Source organism: Phaethon aethereus, assembly GCF_964289735.1.
Source record: "Phaethon aethereus genome assembly, chromosome: 1".
NCBI classification, from domain to species: domain Eukaryota; kingdom Metazoa; phylum Chordata; class Aves; order Phaethontiformes; family Phaethontidae; genus Phaethon; species Phaethon aethereus.
The window spans coordinates 61,073,445-61,091,158 of NC_138575.1; the positions used below are offsets into that span (position 1 = coordinate 61,073,445).

At 46.2% G+C, this 17,714-nt stretch overlaps 1 protein-coding gene across 1 annotated transcript in view; it reads right to left on the bottom strand.

Moving 5' to 3' along the window:
* ABTB3 (ankyrin repeat and BTB domain containing 3) overlaps window positions 1–17,714 on the bottom strand; it is a gene marked incomplete at its 5' end in the record, with an annotated part of 177,495 nt that overhangs the window by 43,243 nt on the left and 116,538 nt on the right. The window contains one exon of the mRNA XM_082013971.1: window positions 6,865–7,017. Coding sequence (XP_081870097.1) covers window positions 6,865–7,017 — 153 coding nt within the window. The remainder of the gene's footprint in view (window positions 1–6,864; window positions 7,018–17,714) is intronic.

The window sequence follows — 17,714 nt, forward strand, 5'->3', positions numbered from 1 at the left end:
CTTGCTGCAGCAAGGTTTGGATCCGTCTATGCTTTCAGTTTGAATTTACTCATGACCTGTTAACATCCACATATTCTTGTGTCCACACTGCCCTTTAAATAGAGTGTATTTTTCCTCCAGCGGTGTTTACTCCTGATGTATTTCTAGAGAAGAGCCACACAGTCCCTCAGCACCCACTTTGCTCAGCTGAATAAGCCGCTTTCTTCTAGTCTTCCTCCATGAGAACATTTTGTCATAACTCAAATCACCCCAGCCGGTTTCTCTGTACCTGCTCCAATATGAATATTTTCTTGACCCAGACACAGGATTTGCGATTCCACATCACTCCCTACCACTTCCATGTAAAGAGGCACCAATACTTTCCTGCTTCTACTGGAAATAACTCCCTCAACGCATCCTCAAAATGCATTTGCTATTTTCATGGCTAAGGAAAAAGCTACTTTTGTGGTTCACAATCATTCTGAGATGAAATACTGCACTACAGTCTTTACCACTCCCTTTCCAATATACCGTAGCGCATATATAGTGTATATGTTACATATACGCTGCAGTATGTATTTTTTTAATTAATCTCCACATGTTTGCCTTCCTTTTGTGGAAAACTGTGTTTCATCCCATCCCATTTCTTTTGTCCCAGCCCTCAAGGTCATCCACTTTTTCCTGGATCATTTCCCGAACATCCTCTGTCAGGACAATGCCTCTCAGCATCGTGGCATCAGCAAATTTTAACTACATGAGCACACTGCTCAGATTTCTGCCAAAGCGCTTTCTGAAAATTAAAAAAGACCAGTTTTTAAGATGGAGAGCTGAAGAACTCTGCTTGTAACCCAACAGCAGCCAACCCAGCTCTTCCCACCTCTCTTGAAGGCGGCCTCTGCTCACTTTCCAATTCCTTTACTAATCCCCATCTCCATCTTAACTAATAGCACCCTGCATAGATGCATCAAATCATTCACTCAAGTCCAAATAGATGAAATCTACTGAATTTCCTTGGGGTAGAAAATCAGTTATCTTATCAAAAAGTTATTAGATTAGTCTGCCAAGATCTATCTTTAGAAAATCTGTGTCACATTTTATCCCATTTTTCCTTCAACAACATGTCTTTAATCAGTCTTTGCTTGAAAAAAACATTTGAAGGCCTTGCACTAACAGGCTGGAATTTTCCTCAGATGGTTTTTCATCCTTTTCAAATGTTGGGCACTAGTATTATTAATGCTTAGAGTTATGGCACCACTCTGGGCTTTGTTAAAAATATTTCCCTCTGACCCTCTGATTTTGTGAGCTCTTTCTCATCACTGGGATAGAGGTTATCTGGTCACCCCAATTTGAGTGCATTAAGCTGCATAATTTGCTCTCCTTTGGATTACTGTTTTTCCATTTTCATAACCTTGTTGCTATTATTTATCATTTTTCCTTGCCCTTCAGGATTTTCTTCCTGAAAACAGAGGCAAAGTATTCACTCAAGTGCTTGGGTGATGGCCTCTTTTGGCACTCATGCACACCTCTTACAAGTGCCTCCTCAGGGCCAGCGCTTACAGGTACCCGTTTCACCTCTGCATCCCAGGGAGAGAGGAGAAAAATGTACACGTCCATGGTCAGGAGCAGAGACAGGACCCAGACTCACTGCCAGTCAGAGAAGAAAAGGGGTGTTTGCTGCGTTCACTACACGTGGGCCCAGCACCCACAGGGAACCCAGCCATAACTCAGAAATGCCTCTGAAGTGCATGAGCAAGCAATTGGAGGGATCTAGTTATCATGGCTCTACACCGCTGTAAGGCGCAAGACCCATCCTATCAGCTTTCGGTCCCACCAGCTCTGCTGCCACCAGCAGCAATGCTGCCACCTCCAACTAAATTTGACTAGAATGTTAAGGGTCGGCATGCAAAGCCTACTGCCCAGCTCCGTCCTCCAGTGTTCCCCCAACAACCAAGAACTGCAAACAAAGGACTGCAAAGCCTCGCACCAGCACCCTGGTGGTACCAGCGCCCAAGGGGTCTCCATGGGCTGCACAACAATATGGGATGGGGCAAGAAGAAAACAGATGCCTGTGGGACTCCACCCATGAGGAGCCCGGTAACAAAAATGCCACTTCCCATCGCTGCCCTTTGGGTACAGCTGCCAAAAAGGACTTCAGACCTCCTTATAGAATTGTCCCAGGCTCCTCCTGCCAACACCTGCCACTTGTGGCCCATGGGGGATTGTAATGAATGCCACAGGGAGCAATCTCACTTCTCCACCGTACAAGAGAAAGGCATGAGCCTTTCCATCCATGAATACGAAGAAGCCACTCCTCAGGACGACTAAACTCAGCTTCTCCTCCAAATCTCAGCCAAGAGCTTCACAGCCTGCTGGGCAAGGGGATGGGGGACTAATGAGCATGAGAAGGCTTCCAGACACACCTGTGGCTGCAGAGAAATGCCCTGCCTCCCTCATGAGCAACACTTCTGGAGGATCTCAGTGCTGTGGGGCCACATTCAGCATTCCTCTTCATCCAGGGGCCAGGAAGGTCCCTTGGATACAACGTGAGCTAGGTCAGCCACCCACAGGCCATTCCTTCCCCAGCCAAGCTGGGGGTCAGACATCCAGCTGGGATGTTTGGGGTTCAGGAGCCAGAACCTCATCCTTGGCCAGTGCAAGCTGGAGTCTCCTGGAACACCTTTCTCTGGGATCATAGAATCATAAAGGTTGGAAAAGACCGTTAAGATCATCAAGTCCAACTGTCAACCCAACACCACCATGCCCACTAAAGTGAAATTAATAAATCAGGAATAAAAATGAAATCCATGAATCCAAATCAAAGCACAGCACCTGCATCACTCCATGTATCACTTTCTAAAGAAGTAGGGAGTGAAGACATTGCCCACCTGATTCCCTTCAGCAGAGCGCAGAGCCCTTCTCGGGGGCCAAGGGACTGCTTGCCAGGCCCAGAAACACCCAGGAAAAGCAGCTTTCCCCAGAGAAGCCAGACAGGGAATGACTTGGATTCAAAGAGGTCTGAGGCAATGCTGAGGGTAGAAGAAAATACTTCAGACATAACATGGGAACTGCCCTTTGCAGAGGGGATTTGCACTCTCGTCTCCAAGACTGTGGATTTTTCTTCAATTTTTGCTGCTTCTGGATATCAGAATGAACATATGCGCACACATACATACACTCACACCCCAGACTAGATCCTTCGTTTAACCTCTGACTGGCCAGAAAACAGCCCTTTATCCAGTCAGGTGCAAGTAACAGTCCCCCGCATGACATTACCACCTCTCTTGGGTCAGTTTGTTCCAGCACCTTTACATCCTCCAGGATTGCCATGATATGTTGCAATCAGAAATGAAGCCACTGACCCTGATAAAAAGCATGGCAGCCTTTCTGCTGGGCAATACAGGATGCTCCTCCCTTGCTCTGTTTCTCTGCTGTCAGCCTCCAGTCCCCAGATGTAGTCATCCATTAGCAACCCTCCCCAGCACACCTAACACATTGTTTTTTGTTTTATTTTAAAAACGAATGTCCTACAGAATGGAGGAAGGAAAGACATGCAAAGAGCTTCTTGCGTTTAGGCGGACCAGGTGGAAAGGTACCTCTTGCAGATGCGATGATAATGAGCAGCCAAAACCAGGCATCTGTTTGCAGCCAGCCAGACCCAGTGCAGACTGAGAAGTGATGCTACCTTACTGCAGCAGAAAGGCAGTTCAACACAGTTTTTACCAGTGTCCCCCTTTTTGGCCACAAATTACCTTCGTCCCTGATGCCTTCATTAATAAAAGGTCTAGAGCAGAGAGCAGAGCACCCATCTTCACCAGATTTATGCCAGTAGAGAGCTACTGTGCACACAGTTCTCCACTGACTACATCCAGCTGCCTCAGGTGGCCCAACAGGGCCTGGGTACAGGCAAGGCTTTATTTAAATCTGGTCTCCCACTACGACAAAAAATATTTTGGACACAACTTGGGCTTCCATCTCAGCTAGCTGTTGTGCATACAGCAGTCAATCCATCTGTGAAACCGACCTCCTTGCAAAAGATGGAGACAACTGCTCTACCTAAATCTTCCAGTCTGGGGGCAAGGTGAGTATTTATATCCCTGCTCATCTCCCAAGGCTGGGGAAAGGGAAGAAACCTTCTGGCATGTCTGCTACTGTAAAATGAAGGGAGATTAGGAAGGAGACAGGCAGGCCCTGCCTGTTCCCAGCTTTCCTCACTCCTCTACCCAAAGCAAGAGCAGCTCCTCTTTCAGGAGATGAAAACATTGCAAGAAATTAAGGCAATGGGTTTTTTAAAAAAGATCAGAAGAGGGGAGAAAGAGAGGAAGTATTGGAATGAAAGGCAGGAAGAAAGCAGAGATGATTTACAAAGCCACATATCGGGAACCTTACTGCTGGAGTATGTGATTGTGCTGGGAAGTGTCACACGAATCTGCTGGGAGACCTCCATGCTGTAGTTCAGATAAGAAACTGAACATTTGTTTTTTATCTGAACTGATCCTGAACTTCATAGCCTTTGAGATCCTGCCAATCTCTCTCTCTCCCCCGCTCCCCATATGCATGTTTTTCCAGTGTGGAAGTTGATTTTGCTTTATGCATTTGCAGTGACAGGTCATGAATCAACACCGTGGAATGATGCAATATCACATGGGATGATAGGAACTTTTGGGTTCACGTCTCTATATTTTAGGGACTAAAGAAGACTGCTAAGAAAAGCCTAGAAATTGAACCAGTTTCAAGGTTCTACTTATTAAGCCATTTCTATAAAAGTCACAAAATATATCTAGCAAACACATTTAAAATCCTCCAGCTGTCATCCACCACACAGCTTATTTGAAAAGCCATCCCCTGCAAAGTTGTTGCATTTTTCCCCCCCTCCCAGTGTTTGCATTTATAGAATTGATGCTTGCTGAGGACTTGATAGTGGAAAACTTCCCTCCCTAATGCGGAGGCACGAAAGGCTGGTACTCAGCTTAGTTGAAAATGGTATGTGCTGAGGGTCTGCACTGAATACAGATAAAAAATTACAAGCTGCAAGGTTTCAAATTAACATCCTGATGCTTCACATTATTCTTCAGAAAAGCTCAGTCCTTCCTTTGATCTCAGGATTACGGGCAGCAGGGGCCTGATTCACAGCTACGTAAAGAACCTGCTGCGCTACGCTGGCAGTAGGCACAGACCTTGAAATAAAACCAAAAGTACATGGACACTCATTTGCAGACCTCTGCCAGCACAGGAGAGTGAGATCTTAATTTTGGGACATCCGGGGGTGAATCGGGTCCCTGCAGTCAAATAAGGGCATATCACAAAGTCTGGTCTCTCTAAAACCCAGGACTTGTCTCAGGAATTATTTTCTTTTCATTCCCACCTGATTAATCCCAGGCTGTGCTCTTCAGGCCTGTTCCTTGCCTCCCTTGCAAAACAAGCAGGATAACAGCTATCACATACAGTCTTGATGAATTATTGATGGCAACTTTAAACTAAATGCTTATTTGTTCTTCATAATTAATAAATTTTTATGCAGCATAATACAACTTACCCCAACTTCAAACGATTTTGAAACTCCTAGAAAACTGTCTAGCAGCTGATGGCCTATACACACTGACAAAATATAACTTTAAAAATGGTATGATGTGGTTTTTTTAATCCACAAATAACTGTATCTACCTTCATTTTTAAGACAGAGGTTGTAGAGTAGAAACATTATTGCCTTATTTGCAATCCCACCTAAATACTGGAACAGGGATTAAATTAAATGTTAGGTCTTCAGAAAGTGCATAGTACCTATAAATCCTGACATTTCAGTAGGGATGCAGAACATTGCAGTTCTGGAAATGAGGTGCAAGATGGTCACACCAAAGGGAAGCAATTATAGCCAAGATTTGAAATCTGAAACGCTCAAGATTTTACTTTCAAAATTCAACATATTTCTTCAGTTAAATATTGTATAGCTGTGATTAGAAAAACCTACGCAGATCCTGAAGTAACGTAGTATGCTCTCTGGTAAAAGAGCATGTCAAGGCCAGAGTCAACAGAAGGCAGCTGCTCCGATGCAGGCTGTCCCAGCTAATCATGTAGATCATCCCTCTGCTTTCTGTGTTGCAGGAAAGAATGCACCTACTGCTGTATGAAGAGGCAAACTGCTGAAAATCAGGTTTTATGTACAAATTTGTGAAGCAACAGCAGTGAGTAATTTCTACTTTGGCAGATTCAGAATGCCTTTTCATATGAAAATCAAACAGCCCTTAGATCATGCTTTTATACATGTACATAATGATAAGGCAAAACAGACACTAAAAACATATTCTGGCAATAAATATTTTAAGACTTCATTAGAAAACCAAAAGGTCATATCTCATACATGAAAAACTCAAATTCTCTCGGCTGACATTTACAACTAATTTGAACCGACATTAGCATGAAAAATACAATTTTACTGCAAGAGGTAGTCTTACCTATAAGTTTAAATGTGCCCTTTAAGCATTAATGCTAAAAACAAAGCACTGAAAAATATCTGCAGCCCTGCCAATTTCATCTCAGTATTTTATAGCAAAGCCACGTGAAGCAGACAATTAGCAGAAGATTTCAGCCCCTCATTAGCAAGCAGAACCTAATAGTAAGAGGAAAAAAACCACCACCATATGAGCTCTGACAAGCAGATTATGGGCTCGATCCAGCTGTGAGATATTCAGGCACCTATTACCATGCAACCGGCTGCTCCACGGCTGTGAGCAAATATCAGGAGCTGATTTTGTAACGCACACAGCGACGAGCCCGAGCATCCATGCACCTCTCAAGGCAGTAACAGAGCCCTCTGCCTGCCTGCTCGCTGTCACTAGGAAAGAGAGACACATTTTGCACAGAGCAGCCCATTTTTTTTTGTGCACTTACTTTAACTGTCGAGGCTCGCAGTCAACTCCCGGCAGTAGGAGCCTTGCTGCCTGCCGTACGTCATCGCTGTCCACCGAGAAACTGCGACGGTGCCCCGCGTGAGCCACGGCAACCCGTATCCACTCCATCAGGGGAGGCAGCACAATGAACGGCCTGGGAAAGCACACAGGCATAAATGCTACAGTACACCAGCATCAAAATAACAGGTATACAGCGAGAGGGTGGGGGTGGGTGCGTGTGCACGTGTATGTGTGTGTGAGAATATGTATTTTTATATATACACCGAGAGAGAGAGAAGGAAACAGGGAAAACAAAAGCATATGACAACAAACCGGCTCGGCAAATTTCAAACAGGTCTTGATTTCAAGATGTCTCACCCTGTCTCTGGAGCAGGATTATTTGAAGAGTGAGATTTATGAGCCACACTCATTTACAGGGCTCCTGTGAGGTCAGTGCACCCCAGCTGGCGAGTCCCGCCTCCCCCCTGCCATCCTTCGCACGGTGTATCCCAAAAAGAGGGCAGGAGCCTTGGCACAGGACCATGTCCTGCTCTGGCTGACGCGCTGGGCTGGGTACGCTCCCCAGCCACTTTGCAACAGGGACAGGGGAACAAACCAGGGCAGACAGAGGGGATGCCCCCACCCCAGGATGTCAGGGATGGAGAGGTGATGTGTGAGGAAGTCTCCAGCATCTCCTACCGATGCAATGTGCACCTCATGCTCAGTGCTGAAAGCGGGGATCTTTGCAGCTGATCCCACTGTATTACTGAAGTTATCATTGCATCTATTTTTGAGTACTATTGAGGTTATGATTGCAGACATAACATTGCACGCATTTTTAAAAAACATAGCACGGAGGACCCTGGGAACTAGCGATCTGTCAGCCTCACCTCTGTGCCTGGGACGACCATGGAGCAGATCCTCCTAGAAGCTATGCTAAGGCACATGGAGGGCAGGGAGGTGATTTGAGACAGCCAGCATGGCTTCACCAAGGGCAAGTCCTGCCTGACCAACCTAGTGGCCTTCTATGATGGAGTGACCACATCAGTGGACAAGGGAAAAGCTACGGATGTCATCTATGTGGAATTCTGTGAGGCCTTTGACATGGTCCCCCACAACATCCTCCTCTACACTGAACAGAGATGGATTTGATGGGTGGACTGTTTGGTGGATGAGGAATTGGTTGGATGGTCGCATCCAGAGGGTAGTGGTCAACAGCTCAATGTCCAGACGGAGATCAGTGACGAGTGGTGTCCCTCGAGGGACCAGTACTCTTTAATATCTTAACCAGTGACATAGACAGTGGTATTGAGTGCACCCTTGGCAAGTTTGCAGATGACCCCAAGCTGAGTGGTGTGGCTGACAGGCCTGAGGGACAGGATGCCATCCAGAGGGACCTGGGCAAGCTCAAGGAATGGGCCCATGTGAACCTCACAAGGCCAAGTGCAGGGTCCTGCACCTGGGTCGGGGCAAACCCCTGGTGTCAGTACAGGCTGGGGGATGAAGGGATCAAGCCCTGCCAAGAAGGACTTGGAGGTACTGGTGGATGAAAAGCTGGACATGAGCTGGCAATAAGAAAGATGGGGACAGACTTTTTAGCAGGGCCTGTAGCAATAGGACAAGGGGTAATGGTTATAAACTAGAAGAGGGTACATTTCAACTAGGTATAAGGAAGAAATTTTTCACAAGAAGGGTGGTGAAACACTGGCCCAGGTTGCCCAGAGAGGTGGTAGATGCCCCATCCCTGGAAACATTCCAGGCCAGGTTGGACGGGGCTCTGAGCAACCCGATCGAGTTGAAGATGTCCCTGCTCATTGCAGGGGGGTTGGACTAGATGACCTTTAAAGGTCCCTTCCAGCCCAAAGCTTCTATGATTCTATGATCTGCAAGCAGCATCAGAAATCAGACTGTTTCATTTCACTTTTAGCGGTATCAAACCACTACACCTTTGGGTACCAGCTCTTCTGTCACTTGAGCAAAAATACACAAAACCGCACCCCAAAGTAGGCTCTGGGCCACAGCCCCCACTTCAGCTAAGCATGGACACTATCAGAGACATGGTCCTTCACTCCACAACACCTGGACAGCCCCATGTCCTAGCAAGGGCTGCTCAAGCCTTAGGTGAAGCACATAGCATACAGTTTGCCCCATCTATGCTAAAAATTATTTGGGGACCAAGAGAAAAATGCCAAACCTTAAATAAGAACCATAGAGTCATGTCCTAGTTTGGAGATAGAAATAATAAAATATCTGCAGTGGAACATCTTGGAAGGCTGCTGCCTGGTAGGTCAAGGTGGACAAAATCCCCAGAGCAATGCAGGCTGCAGCAACTGCCCTCTCATCCCCAATAAGTTTTTGTGCCCGCTTCATCTCCTAGCTGGGGTGTCCAAAATGGGTGTCTCCTCTACAGCTGAACACAGGAGACAAAGTCTGTGTGGGGAAGGGATGAAGAAGGGTGGAAGAAATCCCTCTTTATAAAAATATACTATAAAATTCCAAAAAATTGTAAAATCATTAAAAAATAACAAATCTGGCCAAAAGCTACTTGAAAACTATACTGAAAGTGCTATGCCTAGTCAGGACTGCTGAAAAGGATTTAGATACTGTGAAACTGTTTCATCCACACTGTGAAGTAGATACAATAGCTAAGGAATGTTAACCGCGATTGCTACAATATTAAATTAAAAAAAAAAAAAAAAAAGAAAAAATGAAACTTGTAAATGACTTCTGTCCTCAAGGAATGTCTGTAATTAACCTCCTCTTACCTTCTTCTGAATCTTTTTCTTCTGTCTCATTTCCTATGTGGATCCCTTTCCCCTCGTCTTTAACTGTATATTCCCATCTTCCCTCTGTTTATTAGCTCAGTATATCATCCTAATATTGGAAATGTTCCTTTTAGTGCAAAATTACCCCCTACTTCTGCTCCCTTCACTTCTCCTGCTCTTTTTCATTTGATATTGCTTTCCCTTACTTGCCTTCCCTTATGTGGTCCCTTTCCTTGGAAAGAAAAAAAAACCAAAAAAAAACAAAAAAGTGAAGTCTGGATTAGGTGCCCAGTAGGCAAATACTTTACATTTTAAATATATAACTTTACCCCAAAAGGATCTACCCTGAGAGAAATTATTTAAGAGGATGTTGATTCTGGAATATCCTTTTCCTATTTATAGCTCTTTATGCCATTTATTTCTCTTTTGAAGACTTGACTTTACATAGCTCTGATATTAATATTCTTAAGGAAGGATGATGTATTTCAAAAGCGCCAAAGGACAGAGAAGCCTTGAGGCCACTAACTTTCCCTGGGACGTCAGGTTCTCAAATCTCATGGGCGCTTAAATGAACAACCTCCTTTTGAAATATGACATCTTTGGCTGACTTGCTACTTTCATCATTATTCTATTCAGACACCTCATTGTCACCTCAAGACTAGGCTGCATTTGTCTCCAAGGTTTTTTGCTTTCCCCAGACCTGCTGCAGCCATGTGAGGAGGCAGTCAAAGGCAGAACTTCTTCTCCCATGGCTCCCACAAAATGATTTCCATAACCCAGCTCATTTGTCACATCGCTGGCAGCGGTCAAAGAAGGGAGAGAGGAGAAGCAGGGGTGTATCTGCCCCTGCTTCCCAGGTCACCTGCGCTACGTGTCCTCAGAGCAGAAGGGGCCCTCTCCCGTGGCGTTAAGTAGCTGGAGACAAGTGATCGGTGGGAGTTGTTTCCATCATTTGCTGAGCAAACAGTGGAAAGGGAGCTGCAAATCACACTGGAAGTGTAAAAATTCATAGAGTCACGCACAAAACTTGGTGCCAGGAAAACAATTAAAGGGAAACTCAATTCTAGGTTATGGTTTGCATGAGTGAATGCCGTCTGGATCACAGAAATTAAGATAGGCTTGTACAGAGCCTTCCTACAACATCTGCTCAGAGAACAGAAGAGCAGTGGGCCATGCCTGAAGAGGGGACTTGGGGGTTCACGCTTTCTCCTCCTGTCTCATGCAGGTCAGAAACTCACCCAGCAGCAGATTACAGGAACTGTGATAATTGCACTATAAAATTGCATTTTTTCTCTCTCCTGGTCTTTCAAGCTTCAACAGAGAAATAGAAATTAACATGGCTATTTGGTGCAATAAATCCCAAAAGGGAAGCGAATCGGTGTTTGGCAGAAGCCGGGGGATTTTCTCTAAAGACCAATTTCAGTCCATACATGAGGACATGGAGTTCACTCAGAATATATTACATGCCTTTTTCCAAGGCAAAAAAAACCCCATCACTGCATATCTGAGCACGTCAGGGAATTCGTATTTTGAGAAGAGAACCAAATATGGTTGAGTGCAATAGGTTAAAAATACCCTTCAAGAGTCTATGCACCACATGAAGGGGATTTTTTTTTTTAAATGCTGTTTGCATGCCAAAAGAGAAAGAGGAACACAAAGTTACAGGGAGGTGACAACCCACAAGACAAGGTGACATCAGCAAGACATATTTCACTTTTCAAATGAGACTGTTCAAAAACGGGTTAGGCGAATGCATCACATCGTTGGCGTACACATTGATTTACCTCTGCTGTACAAAGACAGGTAACAACCAGGAGAGTGCAGAACCTTTGTGTTCCAGAGCAGACACATAGCAGTTAAGTCACTCAGTTATATGTTTTGGAAGCGCACGCCTTAAATTAATCTAACCACAGTAGGAACATGGTGGGCTTGACTCTGCCTGAACGATGTGGGAAGTCAGGAGCAACTCCACTGCTGCAGAAGAACCTTACAGGGGTGCGCATCAGCGAGCACTCTGATCTCCTTCGGCCCATCTTTGTCCCTGCGCTTAACTTCAGTTCAAAGTTAAGCATGAGCTTAAGTAATGACCCAAATAAAAGATGGATTTCGGCACAGGCTTGTATCTTCCTGAACTGTCATCTAAGGGGAAAAACGTACCAGATGGGGATGCAGGGAGAGGCCTCTGCACAGAACAATCCCCATCCACGCAAAAGAGCTGGGAGGTGGGAGAGGGATGAGGGAGGCCAACAAAAAGTAGATCCCAAAGGGCTGGACCCTTCTGGGCACTGTTCTCCCAGTCCTTGGCAGGGGGACAGTGCTTGGAGCATGCCCTCCTTCCCTGGGTCCCTACTTAAACAAAGGGGAATTATCAGAGCCCCACAAACACTCACATTGCCAGTTCCTCCCTCCACACAGCAACGCTCCCCATTCCCTCCTGCCGCCCCATGCCCCTCTCAGAGCTATTTTGGGATGGCTCGAAAACTCATGAGCTCCTGTGCCTTGCAGACATCTGCAGCCAGCACCCCGCCGCGAGAGATGACCACTCGCCTTCCTCTCCCATCCCAGATACCACACATCCTTCTCCACATCGCCCTCAGACATGGCAGCTCCCTACCAGCACCCACCCACCCCTCTTCCTGGCACCCTCCACTCCAGAGCAGGGCCGACGACCCCTCCACGCCCAATCAGACCTCAAACTACTCAGTTTTTGCGAGGTTGATGTCTCTGAGGCACCTCGAATTACAGAATGGCACATCAGGAAAGCAAATGTTATTGGAGTGGCCTAAATGTAAGGCATAACCTGCTCCAATCATGCCACCTCTTGCTGAAAACCCATGCTACTCCTGAGACGTGCGCCATCGTCCTGGGCTGCCCACCATTTTCCTCCACAGCTTGCTGGCACAGAGATATTAAAAGTCCCGCCATGCATATGCAATAGCTCAGGCTTTTTCATCGCTGCTGTTATTATTATTATTTTTAGCAGTGGCAGTATACCTGTATACAAACAGGAGGAATCGTTGGATGGAAGAGCATGACAAATGTACAGTGTAAAATGCAAGAGGATGCTGCATTGTTTTTGCGTGGGTCTGTGAGGAGACCGATTAAGCTCCTTTCTAGACACCACTTGCTGTGACACCGGAGTTGCAAAGCACCAGGGCCAGCACTCTGACAAATCCCAGCTCCCAGTATGCCCTGGCCCTGGTTTTTCTCTGTCCTTACCACATTTGCAGGGTGCAGACTCCCTGCTGCCCACTGACCGTGACTTCACGGTCCACCTTGTTGCCCAGTCCTTCAAGAGCAGGGCTGCCATGCACACCCACCCTCTTTTTTCTTGATTTCCCATCAGGTTAAGCAGTTCTTCCTTTTCCTCAGCTGCTCCCTCTCCCTTGCAGAGAGTAATCCACCCTTGTGATGGGACCCCCCTGCCAGGAAAGCGGTGTCCTGCCTCACTCCCTTCTCCCAGTTCCTGCTATGGAGGTGACTCCTCCCGAGCTCCCCTCCGGCGGGTGACTCCCTAATCATTATTGCAAGGCGGTAACAGTCCCAAAGGAGGGACCCTTGCCTGTCATCTTCTCTGGCGTGCAGACGTAAACCGCTTTCCTGATGGCACGCTCATCACCCCTGAATGCTCCTCACCCAGGCTTGGACCTCCTCCACTGCTATGGCTCACAAATCCCGGATGGGCCACCAGCCCCTCACTCACAGCAGAGCCTACAGTGTGCTCCAGGTCCAGGAGCTCATCAAGTGCACAGAAGAGATTTCCCCAAATAATCACAGTGCTCAAACTTGAAATTGTTGTTTCAAGTGCAGCACAGCAGCCTATTTCCAGGCGTGTTTCACACTACTCTTCTTCAGACGCTGAGCCCTTGCCCCACCACACGCACACATGCGCTGTATGTATTAAAATGAACCCTTTGGAGTGGAGGAGAGGACTGGTTTGATGGTCTGCATCACAATGGGAATGGGGAAATTCCTGAGGGCTAATCCTATTTGGATGTGAATTCCCACAGCCTCCCTCAGCTTCACCGGCTGTGAAGCGTACACAGCTGTATAGACCTGACCTCACTTTAGCTTAAACACTTTCTGTACAGTTCAATTATTGCAGTTGCTTTGGATGATTTCTGTTTGCAGGATCCTTTCGCTACTGAGGAGGATGCTGTTGTGGTAGGTATTGAGTTCTTCACTCGCTCCAGCCATGGAGTGGTGACTGCAAACCTGCATCGCAATGGCAGCCAAGGTGCTCCATGCAGGTCACTGCTGTTTTACTGATTGCTTTTGCTATTTTAGAGTTAACAGTGCTTCCGAGAAGCGGAAGGCTGTACTTTTGCTAGGAAAAGCCTATCTAGACAAAGGTAGGGAAATGTTTCTGCTTGCAGATATGAGTCAGCAACTTTAACATTGGGAAAAGGTTTTTTCCTTTGTTTGGTTTTACGTTTATGTTTTCATGGGTGGATTTTAAAGAAAATCCCAGCATATGAATTGAGAAGAATTCTCAGTTCTGACAGTTTTCATTTAGAACATATGATGAAACCATATATGCAATGCTAGTCCATTCTTAGCATTATTGGAGGATAGCAAAGCATACATTCCGGATGGGTTTCTGGGCTGCAAAACTAGTATTTTATATTTACACCATAAGCTACTTGTCTTCCTGGTGAGGAAATACCTTCTGATGCCTTCAGAAAGCTGCCAGCTCTGCCCTGGCCCAGAGACCCAGCAGCGCCGACTGATGTACCATGCGAGTCCACGTGCTGTCCCATGCCAGGCAGCTCCTCCACCACCCCAGAAGCCCATCTAAGGGTGACCCAAGTAACCAGCCCATGAAAAAGCCAACTCTGCATTTTGTTCAGGCTGAGGATCAATTGCTCCTTGCTCTCACACAAGCCTCAGTGAGACCGGTCTAGGCAGAGGGAGGGTTTATGCTCAGGCTTTTGTGTACCAAGGCATCGGTGCTCCAGAGTCCGCACAAGGGTATCTGTCACGTTTTTTGAACTTGCATCCAGTGTTGGAATGCACCGTCCTCGTTGCCTCTCCTGCATTAAAAACATTAATGGCTGAGACTTGACCCACAACCGAGTCAAAGTGATGACCTGGCCAGTGACCACAACAGGGAAATATTTCACAGGCAGCTTTACCATCAGGTTTGACACGACTGGCTGCAGCACAAATCCCTGAAGAGATGCCAGCGTTGGGAGCGCGGCGCAGAACGGGCCAGGGTAACGCAGTGCTGCACACAATTTTCTCTATTTAAAAAATATCCCATAGCCATCACGTGGACAGCAAAAGTCTAGATTGATAAATTAGATATAGCATACAGCCCCTGCCCAGCAAGGATGTCCTATCTGACAGCTGAGCTACGAATACTGCCTGAACTATATCTTGTAACATGTGCAATCTCATATGCTGCAGGCAGCTGCCAATACCATTTCTGAAGGATTTTTAAAACGTGGGAAGTTTGGTATTTAGAATACAAATCTAGAGGATTTATATAGGGATGCATTTGGGATCTCTTTTCAGTGGTTCCAAGTCAAATCAACCCTGGTGTTAACTTTGAGTTCAGCGAGGCCACAGTATTACCATGTGAAGTTTTCAACTAAATAGTGGATAAAAATATATAGGGTTATAGGGGGCTATGCCATACCGGCACATCAAGCATGTGTAATCCCTTCTTCAGATATACGTTGCAAGGTTCATTCAGGTTTCATAGCAGGACTTCCACATTCCCAGTGCTAGCACTTTACCTGTTCTTCATCAGCATTCCCCATCATTCCCTACATTCTCTGCTGGCCCTTGCTGGAGACTGTCCTACCCATGGAGTTTGTACCATGTAATAATTTAAACCAGGGACACATTGCCCTAGTTATCTTCTTACTAAAATTGTTCTAGGGGTATAATCTATACAGTGGATATGGCTGTACCAGTTATGAAGGTGCTTTGTATGAGTTCAGGTTATTGTATAGCAGTGGAACATTCTTCTCATTAAGAGGGCTGTATCATATTAATTAGCCAGGTACACTAATAACTATCCAAAGCATGAAACAAAATTCAGATGATAACCCAAAGCCTTCCCATTGATCACAAATTACTATAGGCTACAATTTGCACGTGTGTGTGTGTGCATGCATGCAAGGCAGGCAGAAAAATAAAAAGCAAGCAATAGCCCATGAGAGTTTTGTAAGGGATTACTCCGCATTCAGGGAAAAGTAGTGAAGGAAAAATGAAAACAAGGTTAAAACCAGACACGTATCCATCAACTCAATTAAGACCCAAGGGGAAAAGCTAAAGGCTGCCGGGTGGTACAGCGAGTTAATGCTCCTCCAAGGCGGAGCGGCAGAGGAAATGCTGGAGAAGGAACTTTGCTGCCGTGTGAGCAGAATTAATAATGGGTGGTTCTGGACCGGCTGAGCTGCTGAGCAGCCACTTCTAAATGAGTTGTTAATGGGGAACATGGAGAGTTAGGAAGTAATGAGGACTTTGTCAATACAGCTGTGGATAAAAGTGGGTAAGGAACCACTTAGGGAAAAAACCATCACACAAATCTGCAACTACAGATTCTGTGCTTTCCGGAGCTTAAGAAATTACTTGCAATAATTTTGGAAGTGTTGTAGAGGCTGAGAAGCAAAACAGAACCACAGGACAGATCCTTTTATTAAATGAGAAGCAGCAAGCAAGCAAGAAATCTTGGTAACAGTGGCCTCATCTACAATTTCTTTTTGTTTTTTTAGGTCCCAGGAAAGCAAAAGAATGAACAAACCTAAAAAATCCCCAGCCGCCCACAGGTGGAGGCACCAGAGGAGCACTGCTTTCGCAGGCAACACCTGGCACAAGACTAACGTCTCCACCACGTCCCTACTGGGTGCATTAGGGAAGGGGGACCCCACCCCTTCCCCATACCTCCATGCCTGTCAAAAAAGCTGTTTACATGGTACCTAGGGCCATTAGATAACCCACCCCAGCAGGACTCGCTTGTGTTAGTGCGAACAACACAGCCAAAAAATCACAGGGTTTCTTCCAAAGTGACCAGATTAAAAGAAGAATAGGAATTTGGGGTGGGAGGGGGTCACACATCCATCTTACAGTTGGGTTTGTTGGCACCGAGGAAGTGGGGAATCTTTTCCAGGTTTTCTGAGCAATCCTGGCCACCTTCCACCTCCTTCTCCTCTCATGAAAGCAGCCCCCCCCGCCCCAGCAAGAGCTTCACTGTATAATCATTTTTCCTTTTTATTTTATGTAAAGACAAACACTATTAAAAACACACTGCATTCTCGTTTCTTTACCTCCATGAAGCGCAAACACAGAGAAATGCTCCCTAGAAATGAAGCACCGGATTTATTCAAAGGTAAACATCCCGTTTTACACGTCCCCCAAGACTTTGAGGGAGGTACTGCTTTCTGTGCTGGAAAGTGCTAAGCCAGGCAGGTTCGCCACCGTAACAGCTTCCCTCCCGTATCCAGCCTCTGCAGAAGGACATGCAGAGCCTTGGCAGCTCCCTAACTCAACCCAGTTCAGAGCTGAGGTCCAGGTGGGCTAGAGATGGGTGGGAAGGATGGGAGCAGCTCTCATGGGCCCACCAAGACATGCAAGTGCTGGGAGAGCTCTCTGTCCACATCACACAACCCTCCTCACCCTGGGCATGCACGGTCAGGGAGGAGGGGGCCAAAACAGTAGCCAAGTTTGCTTCACATGAGCCAAGGACAACCCCGTTTCATGGAAATACTGACTACAGCCAGATCCACACAGTCCTGGCTTCTCTGCACTAGCAGGGACACAGAGAGGCCAAGAATGGGGAAAGACGCCTGGACCTCCTTGCTTCCCTCTGGGCTTCTTCCAACATAACAGCAATTGCCACAGCTGGAGAAGAAAGAAGAGAGGGAATACGGCATGTAGATAGGGCACAAAGTTTGCAAATATTCTGTATATAAAAATGTTGAGTTTAACAAAACCACTCCCCTGCAATGCACAAAAACCCATCACGGAAACCAAAACCACTAGAAATAAGTAATGGACCACAAAGCATGCTTGCATGTAAAAAACAGATGGGAAATAGGTAGGAAGGCTCCTCAGAACACTAAGGAGAAGTCAGCTT